Source organism: Serinus canaria, chromosome 4, assembly GCF_022539315.1.
Source record: "Serinus canaria isolate serCan28SL12 chromosome 4, serCan2020, whole genome shotgun sequence".
NCBI lineage: Eukaryota > Metazoa > Chordata > Aves > Passeriformes > Fringillidae > Serinus > Serinus canaria.
In genome coordinates this window covers 1,449,744-1,466,401 of record NC_066317.1, presented here as the reverse complement: position 1 = coordinate 1,466,401, position 16,658 = coordinate 1,449,744, and the positions used below count along the sequence as shown (strand labels likewise).

Below are 16,658 nucleotides of genomic sequence, written 5' to 3'. Positions count from 1 at the left end.
GACACAAATTATTCTGATATCACAGTTATAAAAAACAAACTTGTAAAAACAACATTTTCCCCTCTCCTTCATGCAAAAATAAGTCAATTAAAAAAAAACCATCAAGAGCAAAGGCCTCTTGGCAGCCTAGGTATTGCAGTGGGTATGTATAACTCACTAAAATATGCCTCAAAGACATTTTCATCTTCAAAACCATTCCCAGTCTCAGAATGCTGTCATGTTAGAAGTTATTAGATCACAGCTATGAAATAAAACCTGAGAGGGAGAAATTAGAGCTCTTTTCCATGTCACCTCTTTAAGCCTCATATAACATTAAAAAGTATCCATTCAAAACTTATATTTTAGGGGTACTCAAGCAACGTTTAGAAAGGCAGTTTGTCATTTCAAACAATCCTTTGTTATTCATTTACTACTACACATATGCTGGGTTTGACCTTGAAATAATCAAGTATAACTACTCCACGCCTCAGAGAAAGAAACATTTGTGCTGCAGGCAAAGGGATGCCAGAGCAAGCAAAGCTGAGGCTGAAAAGCCTCTGGTTCCACACAAATAGCTCACGTCAGCACCCTCAGCTGGACTGCTCTTCTCCCCCTGGAGCTGCAAGTGACTGTGCATTTCTCAAGCCATTACAGGAACATCCCCCTATTCCCTTGAACAGAACAACACAACTCCTATGTCTCAAATCCACAAATAATTTATGAGTCATGACCCAGAAATAAATATTTCTGTTGGACTTTGAGATTTTATTTTTTTTTATAAGGAAAAGAACATTGACCCTGTTCTCAATTATAGAATGACAAACATTAAGTCCAGGAAGACAAATCCCCTACAGCCCTTAAAGGCCAGGAACTGCCAAGGAGTTTAAATGAAATGTTGGCAATCAAGCACATTAAACGTGTTCCAATAAAGCCTCCCAAACACTGTGAAAACTCCAGCTCTACAGCTCTTAATGGGATAAAAAGCTGGGGCTGATTGCAGCAAGAGCAAAAGAGAGCCAAGAGCTGCCCATCTCCATACTCCCAAAGTAACACCACATGCAATTCCACCCCATCCATGAACTGTGCAGCCCCAGATACTGCTTAAGTAATTAAAAAATTGAGAGACAGTGCAGAGAAACACCTTAGTGCCCCAATAGCAACTTCAGTAACAGCTTGCCCTTTCTTTCACTTTGTAATAGAACCTAATTTACCATAAGAACTAAACCCATTCTTTCAAGTTTGGGTGTGTTGGTTCTCTGTTTTGCTTCTTTTAGAGCATGTTTAACTCACATACCAACTGTGCAACAAAAGGAAAACCTTCTAATACACTGTCACAGAAAAAGTCCCTACAAAAAGCAATAATTCTAGACTCAAAAACAATTAATTAACAAGGAAGGAAAAACTCCAAACTTCTACTCTATAACCCAAACAACAGACATGCCCATGTTTAGAAACTTGGAATAGAAACAAAAAAGGATGTATTAAAAAAGAAACACAGCTCTTCTTTTCCACTTAAATTAAAAACAACCCTCTGTCAGCTTCTTATCCTCAGAAAATAAAAAAATTAAGTTTAATAAACACAGATGGACCTCAAAAAACATGCAAGCAAAAAAACTTACCTTTTATTCCATACCACAACCACCAGCACTCCTGTTAAATTCCTTGCTTAAAATAAGTTAAGCAAGAAAATACAAATAAAATGTGTACACAAAGCAAGAAAAGAGATCAAAGTGAGAGGCTTTTCTTTAATATTAGTGCTTAAACTTACTAGCACAACCCCCCCAGCCCTAAAGAAGAAGTAGATACCCTTTTCCAGGTGAATTTAAGCATTCCTGGCCCAATTAGCAATGAAAATCAGCCCAATCAGTGTGCAGGAGATAACAAGCTTGGGGTATAAATGCTCACACCAGGTCCCAAGTTATTTCTTTGGGAGTAATGGAGGTGTGATGACATGACTGTTGGTATGTGTGTTTTAATAAAAGGTCTTTGTTTCCTTTTGTGCTTCTATAAGATGCTGGTTGAAAGTCAAATAAATTATGAAAGGTAGTTTTGTTAGTTAATTTTGTATAAGAATTGGATGTCAATATTTATAGGTATTTGAGTTTTGTGGCTTTATAAGTAAACAAATAGATAAAAAACCTATTGAGTTAGGGTCTTTGTCATTAAAAGCACACTGGGGAATATGCTCTTATGTGCTAGTTGTTTAATAATGCATCTTATAGTAGTAAATGAGAAAATGTTGTTTAGGAAGATGACTTTTTGTTGTGTTCTATTTGCTAGCAATGAAACTAATTTGGTTTATGTGTCTAGCCTTGTTAACTACCTTTGTAGGAATCGCAGTAATAGTCTTGCTCCTGCAGAGGTAATGAGTATTTAGTGTTTTATTTTGGAGTGTGGATAAGGCTCTTTTGCTCTATGCCTTCCTTGAGCAGCGTGGCAGTTCCCCACTTTAACTGCAAATGCGGTGCTGCAGTCAGTCAGTGACTGAACTGTGTTGGAGCAGTGGAGTGTGAAGCTGAGCTCTCTTTCTACTCTTTGAGTGGAGTTAAGCCTGTGTAGTGGTGTTTTGGTTTTGTAAACTTTGAGCTATGGGTGCTGAGGTAGGGATGGCCTGTAGTGGGTACAGGCTCAAGTGGGTTCCTTGGCTGGGTTATTTAAGGGCTATGCTGGAGTGCTCAGTAAAGTAAAACTGCTTTGGAGTAGAGGCTGAACAGGTCTCAATGGTAATGAACCAAACAAATAGCTGGCAAGTTAAACATAAGCTATGTTAATTTAGCTCTTTTGGTGATGGAGGGCTTGTTGTTGATCTATGTGTGTGGTAACAGGCTTTTTCTTACAGTTGCAATCATTTTATTCTCCAAGTGATACAAACCTTTTTTTTTTTTTTTTTTTCTGTAGGCTATGTAGGTATGTTGAAGAGGATGTGCTTTTCTTCCTTTAAAAGGTAGAGGAAAACTCAAATTGACCTGAATTGGTCCTTTCAGGTTGCCAGTGGAAACCCAGTAGCAGGTATGTGCTTAGGTGGTTGTAGCTGGCTCTGAGATTTTGACCAACAAGGTGAAAAGCTTTTCAGTGAGAGAAGTGGTGGTGACTTAAATGGGAAGTTGTCAGTGGTTTTGTACTGTACCAGGTTTAAGCCTTGATGCTGTTCTGGTGGATGTTGTCTGGCTGAACCTAAGAGTGTTTATTGGGTGAGATTTATTTACTACTGTTTGCTAAGTAAAGTGCATCAAGGAATGACAAATCTTCTACAGTAAATAAGCAATTGCCTAAAGGAAGTATAACCTATGCAAATGAAGAGGCCCGCTTTCTATTCTCTCGATCAAAAGCTAAACTTTAAAGAAGACTAAATAAGAATTAACCCGTTTTCCTCACTGGGAAATACTTTCTAATGCTGACTAGTTCTCTAGTGACCTTTTGAGATGTACTGTGAAGCGTTTTCTCTCTAAGTAGCTGTGAGGGGAGGAGAGCCAGCGCTGTGCTGGAGCGGTAGGGCCGAGGTGCTGCGGCTAACTGCCCGGGGAGGCTGCGGCGGGGGCAGCTGCGGTGCGGGCCGTGCCCCGCTCCGTGTTTAACCCCGCGGCGCTGCCCCGGGCTCCGGCCCGAGGGAAGCGGGGCCGCCCGGGAGCCGCTTCTCCCCGCTGGCCGCTCTGCCGCCAGGGGCCGCTCTGACGGAGCGCGCCTCCCGCACAGGTTTGTCCCTCGGCGGCGGCCGTCGAGGGCGGGCTTAGATGGCGGCGGCCAGCTGATCCCTCGTGTGCTGCGCTCCCGCTGCCGCTGCCCGCAGCCATGTCGGGCCGCCAGGGCAACAAACTGCCCAGCAACCTGCCCCAGCTGCAGAACCTCATCAAGCGCGACCCCACCTCCTACACCGAGGAGGTGCGGAGTGGGGAGTGGCTGGGATGGGCTGCGGGATGGGCACGGGGTACGGGCGGGTGTTGCTCAGCTGCCTCTGTTCTGTGTGTGCAGTTCCTGCAGCAGTACCACCACTACCAGTCCCATGTGGAGATCTTCACCTTCCAGCCGGACAAGCCCAGTAAGGAGCTGGCCGAGCTGCTCATGTTCCTGGCGCAGGTGAGCCCCCGGGCCCCAGCCCCGCTGTAGCAGCTGGGGCAGCCTGCGCTTGGTAGCGGCCTCAGTGATTGTTACTGATATACAATTAAACTTGCAGCTTGCGCGCCCTTTGCCAGCCCTGTGAGGGAAGGGCAGGGGTGCTCAAGAGCCGTCTCTTGCCCTGTCCCTTGCAGGTTGCCCACTGCTACCCCGAGCACATGGCCAGCTTCCCGCAGCAGCTGAAGGAGCTGCTCTCCTACCACCACACAGTCCTGGACCCCGACCTGCGCATGGTGAGACTGCCTTGGGCTCACCCTGCCCTTGGTGTGAGCTGAGAGCTTGGGGTTGGCTTGAAGAGAAGCTGGAGAGCAGTGTGAAATTTGGGTTCTCTTGCAGACCTTCTGTAAGGCTCTGATCCTGTTGAGAAACAAGAATCTAATAAATCCCACGAGTTTGCTGGAGCTCTTCTTTCAGCTGCTGCGGTGCCACGATAAGCTGCTACGGAAGGTACGGTGTGCTGACAAAAACCTGCATCTCCTGTGGGTTTTGACCAACTTGCAGGGTAATGCCAGAGTAGGCAGCTCCTCTCTGCTTGGTTGGGAAAGCAAAGTTTAAAACAGCACAGCTGTTTGAGCAGTCAGTGCTGGAGGCAGGGCTCCAGCTCTGTGTTGGACTAATAACTGAGTTTTGCTGCTGTAAACACCTTGCTGTTGTAGGCTTGTCCTGTTTGGGATTGAGCAGTGTGGTTGTGTCTGCAGGTGTAAAACCTGTCTGTCAGAACAGGCCTGAATGAAGCAAGGGCAGGATTTGAAGCAGTATTTGATGCTGTTCCTTGTCCTGCCTGCTGTACTGTGAATTCAGTATGATTTTCAAATCCATGAGTCTCCACAGGATGCATTCCTGTTCTTTTTCCTGCTGTAAGTCAGTGATGTTCTCAGAGGTGATCAGCTGGCCTGTGTCAGTGCTTGGGCACAGGGTGTGTGTCCCTGTGTGTTACTGTGTCATCTCTCCACTTGCAGACCTTGTACACTCACATTGTGACGGACATCAAGAATGTCAATGCCAAACACAAGAACAATAAAGTGAACACGGTAGGTGCTTTGGCTTTCCTGGGTACTTTGAACTGAGCTCCTGCTGCTGTGGAAGACCTCTAAAGACATGTTTTCAACTTGTTTTGTAGGCACTGCAGAACTTCATGTACACCATGTTGAGAGACAGCAATCCCACTGCTGCCAAGATATCTCTGGATGTGATGATAGAGCTTTACAGGAGGAATATTTGGTGGGTTTGGCAGGCTTGTCTCCATTTGCCATTTGTTGTGGGGCACATGGGCATCCTTTGTGGCACATAGGACAAAACTATGCAGGGCATAGTGACTTAAATAGATTTCCTATTTGTAGCCCACTGGAGTTGTAACTTGTACCAAGGAAATTAGCTGAGAAGAAATTGTCTTCTGTGAAATGAGTTACTTTATTATTTGCTGAGAACTAATTTTCTGAGAAGGTGAAATTGCCAGACTTGAAATAAGAAGTGGCTTGTTTCTTTCCAGGAATGATGCCAAAACAGTCAATGTCATCACAACTGCCTGCTTTTCAAAAGTGACCAAGGTGAGAACAGAAATCACTAATGCACTGGGTTTTACCTTGGCTACCTTCTTCATGTGGATGTAACTTAATATCCCCTTATAGCAAATAAGCTTCACTGATTGCTCTGTTGCTTGTTTAATGCTCAAAATAACCCTCAAGGGAGGAGGTGGAGCTTGGCAGTTTTCCTTGTAACAAGTGTAGCCTAGTGTAGGGAATATGGATCTTCTTTTCTCTTTTTCTCTTCAGAACAGACTGTCAGTATATCACCTCTTTAATATAAGCACTGTGAGCCTGTGGTTAACTGAGGAGAGCAGCTGGCCTGACTGAATATTGGCCCTTGTGTGTTTGCTCTGGAGGCTTTAAAGACTTGTTCTATGGTTTGAGACAAGGTTTTACCCTGTGAAGGTCCAAAAGTGGTTCCATTCATTAATAGTCATCTTACCAAAACTGAAAACCTAACCAGCAGAGTTACCTGAATTAATGCAAGCTGAGAGTTCTGAGCATCACCTTGGCTCTCACCTCTGGAGGGCCTCCTGACACTGTTGACATGGAGTGACTGCATGTAAATAATTTTGCAGGATGATAAAAATACAATAGGCAGCTTTGAATTTGGCTTTGTGGCAACTCAGGTGCTCTTTGGTTCTTATTGCCTCTGAGCAATGGCAAGCAGCTATAATTTTCTGGGTTTGTCAAACACTTGTGGCTTTCAGGCTGTAACTTGGTTTATTTTCTGATCAGATCCACGCCTGTTAAAAAGAATGGATCTAAGTCTTTGCACAGCTTTAGGTGTAGGGTGCTGTAAATTCTGTCAGCTTGTCCCACATGATCTCACTTTACTTTTCAGGTGTTAGTTGCTAGTCTGAAGTTCTTTCTTGGGAAAGATGAGGATGAGAAACAGGGCAGCGAGTCGGAGTCTGAGGTGGGTGTTGTGACCAAATATTTCCCTTCTCTGGTTTTCAGACCTGTTATTGGTTCTGTCATCTTGGTGACTCTGGTTTTGCCAGTCTGTCTGTCACTGTACTACTCACTGTCCTGTCTAGCTGTGCCCAGCTGTTTCTGTGATTCACCAATAATTTCAGTGTCTGGCATCTGGCCCCAGGATGTCTTTGCTGTCTGTTAAAAGACAAATGCTAAGCTCTTTGCTTTTTAGATGCTGGTACCTATGTGTTCTGATGCTTAGGGGGATAGTTTTCAGAGTATGTGGTACTGAAAATTATTGGTGGTTTGTTTCTGTGTTTGCCATTTGAAGCCTGGGTTACCTGAGTGTTGTGTTCCTTTCCCAAGGATGATGGCCCCACAGCCAGGGATCTGATGATGCGCTATGCCACCAACAAGAAAACCACCAAGCGCAAGAAGAAACTGGAGAAAGCCATGAAGGTCCTCAAGGTGAGGAGAGGGCTGTCTGACTTACTTGGATTAATCTTCCTAGTACAGAAGTCCTGGTGTTTCCCTGCTTGTTTAGGTGCAGATGGCAGATAGTGCTGTGTGGTTGAAAATGGGGATAGTTTTTAAAATCTTCTTGAAGAGGTAGCCATGTTTTGACAGTAGCCTTGAAACTGAAGCACTTGCCTCATAGTAAGAGAAATGTATTTTACTCTTGTTTCCATGCAGAAGCAGAAAAAGAAGAGCAAGCCAGAGGTGTTCAACTTCTCTGCTATTCACTTGATTCATGATCCCCAAGGTGAGTGTGCAGTGAATTCTCTTAGTGCAATTTGTGTTGACCTAACAGCACTTGATCTGGTTGTCAGCTGTTCCAGTGAACCTCGGGCATGTCTTTTTCTCATACCAACCCATAATGTATCTTAATGTTCAGTTTTCAGTGCTGACACAGTGCTTATGATGTTGGGGAACATCTGCTGGTTTCTTCTGCTGAACCTGTGCACAGCAGGCCTTTTAGGCATATGGGTAGTGAAATAACCTTTTGGAATAAGTGCTTTGGTCACCTTGAATTTCTTCTGTGAAAGGGCACTGGGCCTTGAAAATAAGAACAAATCAAACTGCCTCTTGTGATTGTAATCCCATTTGAGTTCTGTGTTGTGCTTGTTCAGTCTTGTGCAAAACCATTTTTGCTTCTACCAGACTTTGCTGAGAAACTGCTGAAGCAGCTGGAGAACTGCAAGGAGCGATTTGAAGTGAAGATGATGCTCATGGACCTAATATCCAGGCTTGTTGGAATACATGAGGTATGTACTGGGATAATTTTAGGGTGGTCTGTTGGTAGCCAGCCTGGTTTGGTTGTGGGCATGTTCTTGCCTTGTGCCTCTGGAAAATAAGGTTTAATTTTTCTGTATTTTTCAAAAGGGGGTAGGGATGGTGAGGGAGTTGCCAGTAGGCCTTGTGGATGGCAGAGTGTACAGACCTTGTGGTACTAAGTGAGCACTCCTAGAGAAAGCAATAGGTTTGGATTAGAGGAGCTGAACCTGAAGAATAGAGGAGAGTTCGGTGCTTCAAGACCTTCCTGGGAAGCTGCTCATGCTGACCACACAGTTGTCAGTCAGGTGGTGGTGAACAAGAAGGAAACTGCACCTGGAGGATTTTATATGGACTGCCCAGTAATAAAATATGAGCACTGAATTAAGTGAAGAGTAATCCAGTGCAAATTTGGCATATAAGGATTTAAGTGGTAAGGACTAAGTGCAAAGAGAATGCAGCTGTATTTATCTTGGTGCAGTTCATTTCCTTGTCCTACAAATATCAAACTCAACGCAGGAGAGAACATTTTGCTCTAAAATCTGAGGCTTTTTGGGAGCACACTAGAATGAGATGGTTTTACCATGTATCAGCTTGTGACGGTGATCTCAAGTTCTAAAACAAGAAGCTAATATGTTGCAATTTGCCTTGCAGCTTTTTCTTTTTAATTTCTACCCCTTTGTTCAGAGGTTCCTCCAGCCCCATCAGAGGGGTAAGTAGCTACTACAGGTGCTGCTGATCCCTCATGTCTCATGTACAGGCAGTTGATAGAAGTGGCAGTGGACCTAGACAGGTAGCAGTGGTTGGGTGGGAAGCAGGAGTAGTCCAGTGTGGACAAAGGAAGTAGAAGTTCCTGACTGCCTAAGTGCCAAGTGCTTTGGACTTCTGTGGAGGCTGTGTGCCCTCAGGGCTCCTTACCTGAGGACCTAGCAAAGGAATAAAAGGAATCTGAGTCCCTAATCCTGACCAGCTAAGCTAAGCATGGTTGCCTTATGCTGCTTGCTTTTACTGGGGTTTGACTCAAGTTCTGGAGCTTTTCCTTTTGCTTTAGTTGTCTATTGTGGCTGGGGGGAGGCCACAGGAGGTCCTAATGCTTGGTGGGAGAGGAGAAACGGTTGTCCCAAAGAATTTCAGGCTGAATGGTTTTGGGCCTGACTGAGCAGCTTGTTGAGTTTTAAGGGATGTGCTTATTGCCTGGAGCAAGCTGCAGCAATATGTTTTTAGCATCTTATTCCTCCTTTTCTTCCAGAGGTGACCAGGATTCTTCTGTTTGCTGCACAGGCCTCACATCAGCTGGTACCACCTGAGGTCAGTGTTCTACCTGTGATGGTTATTAAATGGGCAGCAGGGCACCATGGGAATGCAACTGAGTGTGTGTGTGGGGAGGGGGAAGGGGAATTAGTCAGATGGAGTGGAAAAGCTCGTGGCAATAGCAGCAATTTTTGCAAGTTCTGAGGCATTGTTTCATACAGGGGCGGGGGGAAGATGTTTGTTTTATTTTCTGCAAGAAAATGTGTTTAGAAAATACTTGTGGGCCATCCTGTCTTTCTCTGGAAAAGGATGTGTATGTTAATAACATCTAAGTGTGTTAAGTTTTTATTAAATATGTGTGGTTTTTTTTATTTTCAGATTATCCAGTCAGTGTTGATGACCATTGCCAACAACTTTGTCACAGACAAGAATTCTGGGGAGGTCATGACTGTAGGGTGGGTACAGAATCGTATGAGTCATGTCAAACTCCAAATTTAGTAAAATTTAAAACCACTTGCTACTTACACCTGTTACTTCTGCTATGCTTTCAAGAAGCTGCTTGAGGTAAAAGTATGTTAGCTTCAATGTTCTGTGTTTTGCTGGGAGTATTTGATGATGTTCTCTCTTGTTACACTGTATGTTGCATAAATGCTGTATAAGGTTCTTCAAGTTTCAGGTAATTCAGTCTGTAAGTGGCACTTTCTCCTAACTGGTGTTGAGAAAATAACTCATTTTCCCTATTTTCAGAATCAATGCAATAAAAGAAATCACTGCGAGGTGTCCCTTGGCCATGACTGAAGATCTGCTCCAAGACCTTGTTCAGTACAAGACACATAAAAATAAAAGTAAATATTACATGGGTACCACTTGAAGCTCCTTTTTTTCCTGTTTTATGTGATCTTTAGTTACAGCCTTTGTGAAATTGCTGTCCTAATTGGTTTTTACTGGCTGAGACCACTTTGAGTGTTTGGGTTACATCTCTCTATTTGGAGTGTGTAGCCGTGGGAGACAAAACAGTCAAGGGTAGTTACCCTAGGGGAATTAGTTGACAAAAACAAAGCAAGAGAAGGGATTGTTGGGAAGAGTTAGCCCTGAGGAAGTGCTGTGTTCCTTACCAGAGGAGTCAGAGGGAACCATAAGCTCAGAAGATGTGAGTCAGCTGTAAAATCTTCACACAGCTGGAGATCTGTGTGGGCTTTTGGTTTGCTCAGAGTCTTCACTCTGTCCTTTTCTTGGCAGATGTGATGATGTCTGCAAGAACTCTGATACACCTGTTCCGCTCTCTGAATCCAGAGATGCTGCAGAAGAAGTTCAGGGTAAGTGTTTGATGTGTTGTACACTCACTAAAAACTGATGTGCTCAAAAATGATAATTGGTCTCAGTATCTTCTTGAGAATGGGGTGAAATATGTGTTGTTCTTCTGCCTGCTGCCTTTGGACATGGTGTGCTGTCCACATTTCATCAGTTCACATCCAACTCATGGTTAGGTTATGCTCCTGAAGTTCAGCTGTTTCCCAAGACACATTTCAACTTGAGTTATTAAACTCTGCCACATGAAGTAAGGAAAGGTCTTTGGAGTCACACCTTCCTGTTGTTCCAGGTATTTTCATGGATTGGTGGCTATTACAATAGCAGCCTGCTCAGTGTGAGTTTTGTTCATGCACAGGGTAAGCCTACGGAGGCCTCAGTGGAAGCCAGGATTCATGAATATGGAGAACTGGATGCCAAAGACTACATTCCAGGAGCAGAAGTACTGGAGGTCGAAGATCAAAAGGAAAAGGGAGGAACCCAAGAGGAAGGTTGGCCTTTTTTCTTTAAAAATTCTGTTTTGGGCATCACCTTCATTAAGGTTTTATGTGGACATGGGACCTGGTGTTTGTGCATTTTGTTTCCTGCTGTGCCTTGGGTTGCACATGCCTATCCTTGAGTAAGTGCCGTTTGTCACTGGGGTTTGGTACTGTTTAGTTTTGATGGTACACACTGGGATGGGAAACAGAGGGACAAGCAGTACAGCTGTGAACTGTGTTCAGCTTCTCCTAAATAAAACGTTTTGTATATTGTAGAACACCAAAATAATAGTTGGCTTATTGAACTCAGTTCCTGTCTAAATGCTTTACACACCCTGGAACCCCTGCCAGAGTCAGAAAAGAGATGGAAGAGTCTTGAAAACCAAGGCAGAGATTGGTGAATGAAGTCTGAGTGTATTTTAGATGCTGCAGGAGCTGTGCTGGAGGAATGAAGGCCCTGAGGGGACAGGCTGTGTAGTGATGGCTGTAACCACTGGGCTTGGCTGCTGCAGCTGCTAACTTCAGTACATCAGCCAGCACAGCAGTCAAGATCTGTGCTTTGACTGGCTGAACTAAGCCAGCTATAAACCGCAGTACTTCTCTTGTTGTGTTGGTTTGGGTGGCTGGGAGTGGGGAACACGATTGCTGGTGAGGGTAATCAGTGTCTGTTAACTCCTGTGGTGCTTCAGGCTGTCCCAAATGCACCTTGTTTTCAGGATCTTGCCCTATAGATGATGACTGAGCTTTGCAGAGCATAGCATGGATTGTGTCTTGGGACAACATGCAGTTAGGAGATAAGTGAACTAAATGAAAGGCAACAAGAGCGGGTGATCCAAGCATCAAATATTGCCAGTCTGGGTGGTGAGGATGAACTTGTGTTAACAGCTCTGTACTTGTTCTGTGAGCAGATGGCTGGGAAAGCGCTAGCCTGAGTGAGGAGGACAATGACGATGGAGAATGGATTGATGTGCATCACTCCTCGGATGAGGAGCAGCAGCAAGTAGTGAGTTCCAAGTCTTTTCTATGCCAAATAGATATGAGTCTTGTTAATCACAGAGCACATCCTCTTGCTCTTCACCCTCACATAGCTGCTCTTAAGTACCTACCCAGGCCTTCAGAGTGGGCTGTCTTGAAGCAGTGAGGATGAAGTGCTGTTCAGCAGTGCTGCTGAAGTACAAATGCTGTGAGGGTGGGAGGGAGAAGGGGGAATTATATCTCAGGGCTCAATGCCTTCAGAGCTGTAATCATCAGCTGAGAGCTTGTACTCCCAAAATCCGGTGTGCATGCACTCCATTCAGACCCTAGGTGTTGGATAGACTAGGAGAAATCCTGACATCTGGCTGTGGCATTTCCCAGCAATATTGCTGTTGCATGATGTGTATTTGGGAGGCAAGGATCATGGATTACAGCTCAGGAGTGGGGTGCAAAGCTCTGATTCTTTTGTACCATTTTCTTTTCCAAAGGCAGAAAAAGTGAAAAGCATGCCCATAGAGGAACGGAAAGCCAAAGCTGCAGCAGTCAGTACAAGCAGGCTGCTAACTCAGGAAGACTTCAAGAGAATACGCCTTGCCCAGCTTTCCAAAGAACTTAATTCTGCACCTGGCAAAGCTGCCAAGCGCAAATATATTGAAATAGATGATGAAGAGGAGGAGGAGGGCAGGTAGGATATGGGCTGTTGAGAGCTTTTTCTTACCTGTCCTCTACTGATTGAGCTCTTCATTGCAGCAGGGCGCAGAGCTCTGCTGTTCATCAGTGTTCCCTGGTGACAGCCAGAGCCTGGAATGGGTCCAGGGCTGGGGGTTGGCTAATACTGGGGAAAAAACATCATAAGGAGCTTGTGGAAGGTCTGAGACTGTTTGTTTGACTTGCTCAGGCCAAGAGGCATGAGAGGGGGCAGTGTGTAGCAGTAGCTGCCTGTTATAGCTCCAGTGTTTCTTAAACTTAGTGAAAAAAGGACTTGGGAAATCAGTGGGTGACTTTTGTAATGGATATCCCAAGCATGAGGAGCATCCTGAAGGGAACAAGAAGTGTTTGCATCTAAATTGATGGTCAGACAGTGGTCTAGAATGGGTGAGAGACCAAGGGTGAAGAGGGCATCTTCTTTTCCTTGCCAGCTGGAGTTTTGTGTGGTGATGTTTATTGGATTTGTGTGTAGGGGGGAGTTGCTTTCACTCAGAGATATTGAACATCTGCATAAGAAGCCCAAGTCGGACAAGGAGACCAGACTGGCAACTGCAAAGGTGAGGAACTGGCATGTCCTTTATCCTGTCCTTCTGGATTTGGGTTTGTCTTGTGCAGGAGGAAAAGCTCAGGCTGCATATCTAAGCTAGGTGTCCAGCTGCCCTGTGGGTTTTGAGAGGAGATTTGTTTGGTACTTTGCTCTTGCTTCTTGGCTGTGACAAATAAGCAGTCTGCTGCTGGTCACATGTGACCATGAAAATGCAAACAGACCAAATTTTCACTGTGACTTAAGCAATACAGCCAGTATGAGAGAAGCCATGTATGAATACAGTCATGCTGAACCCAGATTTGTTGTTACTGCCATAGAACCTGTTACCATCAGGCAGGTTATGTTGATAGTAGGTAAAGTGACCCCGTCTTGCTCTATTGCATTGTCTATTCTAGGCTGGAAAAACAGACAGAAAAGAATTTGTGAAAAAGAAAACCAAAATTAACCCATTTGCCAGCTCTTCTAACAAAGAAAAGCAAAAGAACAAGAACTTCATGATGATGAGGTACAGCCATAGTGTCCGGACCAAGAACAAGCGTTCCTTTAGGGAGAAACAGGTAATGTTTCATGTTGGAGATGGATGGGGCAGTGTGAGCAGTGATTTGTGGTACTGCTGTGGTGCTGCCTACCCTCTGGCCTGAGGTGTTTTTGCTGTAACTTAAAGCCTGTGGCTTGGTTTGCCTGAGTGCTGCCCTGGAGGAAGAGCTGCTTTGCAGATTGTTTGCTTTCCATAGTCTGACCTTTCCCTTGTTACTGTTCTGTCACAGTCTCATCTGTCCTGACTGTCCTCATCTGACCCATCCAATAGCTTGTCACAAATGTTCCTGAGGAATAGATGCAAATGCTGTTCAGAAAGATTGCTTCAGTTAAACAGTAGTATGACACTAATGCTGCTCTCAGTGGTGAAGCCCCTGTCTGTGTAGGGTTTTACAATGTGTCATTTATTCAACTCATCCAAATGCGTTCAAGAAACCTGAAAATAATCCAGTGTCCCGTTTTTTCCTCCCAGATGATGCTTTGTTTTTACAAGTGTTTACATGCAGCTTGAGCTTTGAGTTGTTTGCAGGATCATACACCTTATCCAAGTGATATTTGTCTGCAATTTCTTGCCTTAGGAAGGGCAGGACAGAAGCTATTAGTAGACTCAGTAGAGAATATCTGAAGCTTTTCTGACGGTCAGAAGGATGTGGACTAGTACTAGTACATGTCCTCTGTAAATGTTTATTTGGCATCATTCTGCCTCACCTCAATTAAGGCTGACAACATGGAAACCAGCTCTCAAAACACACGCAATAGGCTACAAATGAACAATCCAGGCACTTAAAAAAAGCTGCTGTTTACAGTTACACTTGGCTCACTTATTTTAAAAAAACATCTTGAAGGATTTTGTCCTTATTAATGTTTCAAATTCAAATGTAATGGCTAAACAGCGTTGATTCATACTTTTTTTCCTATGAAAGTTAGGCTGCAGCACCAGTCTGTTAACCATAAATTATTTGAGTGGGTTGGAGAGTCTTAGTTGTATGGTGCTGCGTTCTGCTGCACATTTTGGTGGTAAGGTAAAATGGCCTGCTTGCTGTAGTCCAGAGCTAGCTCCTTTACCAGAAGCTACTACTGCATCACAGTACTACATGTTTTAAGCTACTACTTAGAACATGTTTTATGTACAGTAATATCTCTTTAGGGTGATAATGGCACCTGTAAAAATTCCTCCTTCCCCCTTGAAAAGAATTTTGTAGTACTCCTTCCAGAAACACCAATTTTACTTACTTACCTCTCAGCTGAACTCTAGCTTTCTATATATCTTCTGTTTGAAGTGAGTCAGTAGAGTAATTTGTTCTAATCTTCGTTGTGTAGGATTTGGTAATGCTCAGGTCTTTAATTGTACTGTGGAGTTTAGGTACATAACCCCCCAGTGTTTCTGCCACTCTTATTGTTAGCATTTGCATTGCTTTCTGTTTGAGCTGATGAGCTCCTAGTGTTTTTATCTGAGGTTAAAGAAATTGAGAAGAGTTCTGATGTGGTAGTGGTGTGTTCTCAGTTATGCTCCTTACCTGAAGGTTCCCCTCTTGTTTTGTTGTTAGCTGGCTCTTAGAGATGCACTTCTGAAAAAGAGAAAACAGCTGCTAAAATAAATGCTGGAAAGAGCTTCATCACCGTTGGAGAAGTCGCCCTGGAGATGCTGATTTGCACCCACCATCACCCTGATGGAAAGGAGGACTGTGGTGCCTTACAGATTTAGCTCTGATCTGTTCGGGAATGCAGATGGAACTCTTGTGAGCTGGTGGATATGCATCAATAGAACACAGGCCTTAGTCCTTGGAGGATTTTAATTTGTTTTTAAAGCATTCTAGGGAAGAAGGCAATTATATTTTTTTCATGTAATTTACTTACAGTGGGTTTTGTATGTGTAAGTATTTGTATGTATAAGTATGTGGTAAAAATTCTACTTGAGGCAATTAACTACTAAGCAACAGAAAGAAAAAAGAATGTTCTGGTCAGTCTATAAAGCATATGGATATAGAGTCTGTGCCTGTCTAAGGGGAGTGACTGTACAGAAGGAGTGAGCTGTTGTTTGAGCAGCTGGCTTTGACCAGTTAAATAATACCAAATTCAACTGTCATGCATGTACAATTAATTCAAGCCTTGTGGGGAAGAACAGTTCATTATGACTTGCTAAGAAAAGAAAAATGGAGATGGGGCTTTTTGTTGCTGTTTAAATACAAAAATAACATCATGTACCAGAGAAAAAAGGAATGTTATCCTATTGTGATTGTGCCTTCTGGTGGGACTTGCCAGTGACTCTTGGCAAGTACATGCAAAAATCATGTGCATGTCTGGATTCTTTAAGGTTGAAGTTGTGCTTTAGCCTTGGCCTCTGTTGGGACCATTAATGGGTTCTTTCTACCTTCCCCAGCCACCTGTTTTAATAAAGTTCATCAAGTATTTATACTTGAGAGAGTTATTTATACCATCCTTTTTCAAGGTCTGTTAGAAATAGATTTCTTTGTGGTGCAGAAACCAGTGCCACATGTATGGGACAATGGAAATGCATTTGGTGGGGTGCTTTTTTCCTTTCTTTTTAGGAAGCCAGATTAATGGTCATATCCCATGTGGGAATTGACTTGGCTTAGTTATTTGTTTAATATGTATTTGTAATAACTTTGATTCTTTTATATGTTGTGTTTTGTTTGTTTTGTTGTCACACTGCTTTCTAGAACAAAAAACCTTAGAGATGCTTAAGGGAGAGAAGGACAGAGTAGGGTTGTTTGTGGTCTTCTGTTTTTTTCTTTTTTTTTACAGCTCTCGATGTTTTATTCGAATTGCATGTTCCTTCTGAGGGAAGGCCTGGGATTGGTACTCAGCAGGGAGAGCAGTAAGCTCTCAGGTGGAGGAGCAGGTACGTGTGAGAAGCAGAGTGCTGTTGGGATGGAGTATGGAGCAGGGACTGGAGCCAAAGGTAGGGGGAGGAGAAGGAAAGTACAATCTGTAAACCGCAGTTGTACTGCTGGGGGCGTTTTTTCTGCTGAGCGGTTTCTTTTCTTGTGCGTGTGTTCAGAAACCAATAACCTCTGACACTGA

The 16,658-nt window shown here is 43.8% G+C and overlaps 1 protein-coding gene across 1 annotated transcript; it reads left to right on the top strand.

The window, feature by feature from the left end:
• Positions 1-3,682: 3,682 nt before the first annotated feature.
• On the top strand, positions 3,683-16,028 carry SDAD1 (SDA1 domain containing 1). The gene is made up of 22 exons (XM_009098496.4): positions 3,683-3,858; positions 3,949-4,053; positions 4,227-4,325; positions 4,429-4,539; positions 5,052-5,123; positions 5,213-5,313; positions 5,582-5,639; positions 6,463-6,537; positions 6,903-7,004; positions 7,230-7,299; positions 7,698-7,801; positions 8,463-8,520; positions 9,058-9,116; positions 9,438-9,514; positions 9,807-9,904; positions 10,299-10,375; positions 10,726-10,858; positions 11,755-11,849; positions 12,310-12,506; positions 13,002-13,086; positions 13,472-13,633; positions 15,161-16,028. The coding sequence occupies exons 1-22, from the start codon at positions 3,769-3,771 to the stop codon at positions 15,209-15,211; spliced, it is 2,079 nt and encodes a 692-aa protein (XP_009096744.3). The 5' UTR covers positions 3,683-3,768; the 3' UTR covers positions 15,212-16,028.
• Positions 16,029-16,658: the final 630 nt, after the last annotated feature.

What these genes read in the sequence shown, in the direction of transcription:
- SDAD1 (XM_009098496.4), top strand. Translation starts at nt 3,769, where the DNA reads ATGTCGGGCCGCCAGGGCAACAAACTGCCCAGCAACCTGCCCCAGCTG. An exon ending in CTTTACAGGAGGAATATTTG is followed by an intron (nt 5,314 to 5,581) that starts GTGGGTTTGGCA and finishes GTTTCTTTCCAG; the next exon opens with GAATGATGCCAAAACAGTCA. An exon ending in TGCTGCAGAAGAAGTTCAGG is followed by an intron (nt 10,376 to 10,725) that starts GTAAGTGTTTGA and finishes GTTCATGCACAG; the next exon opens with GGTAAGCCTACGGAGGCCTC.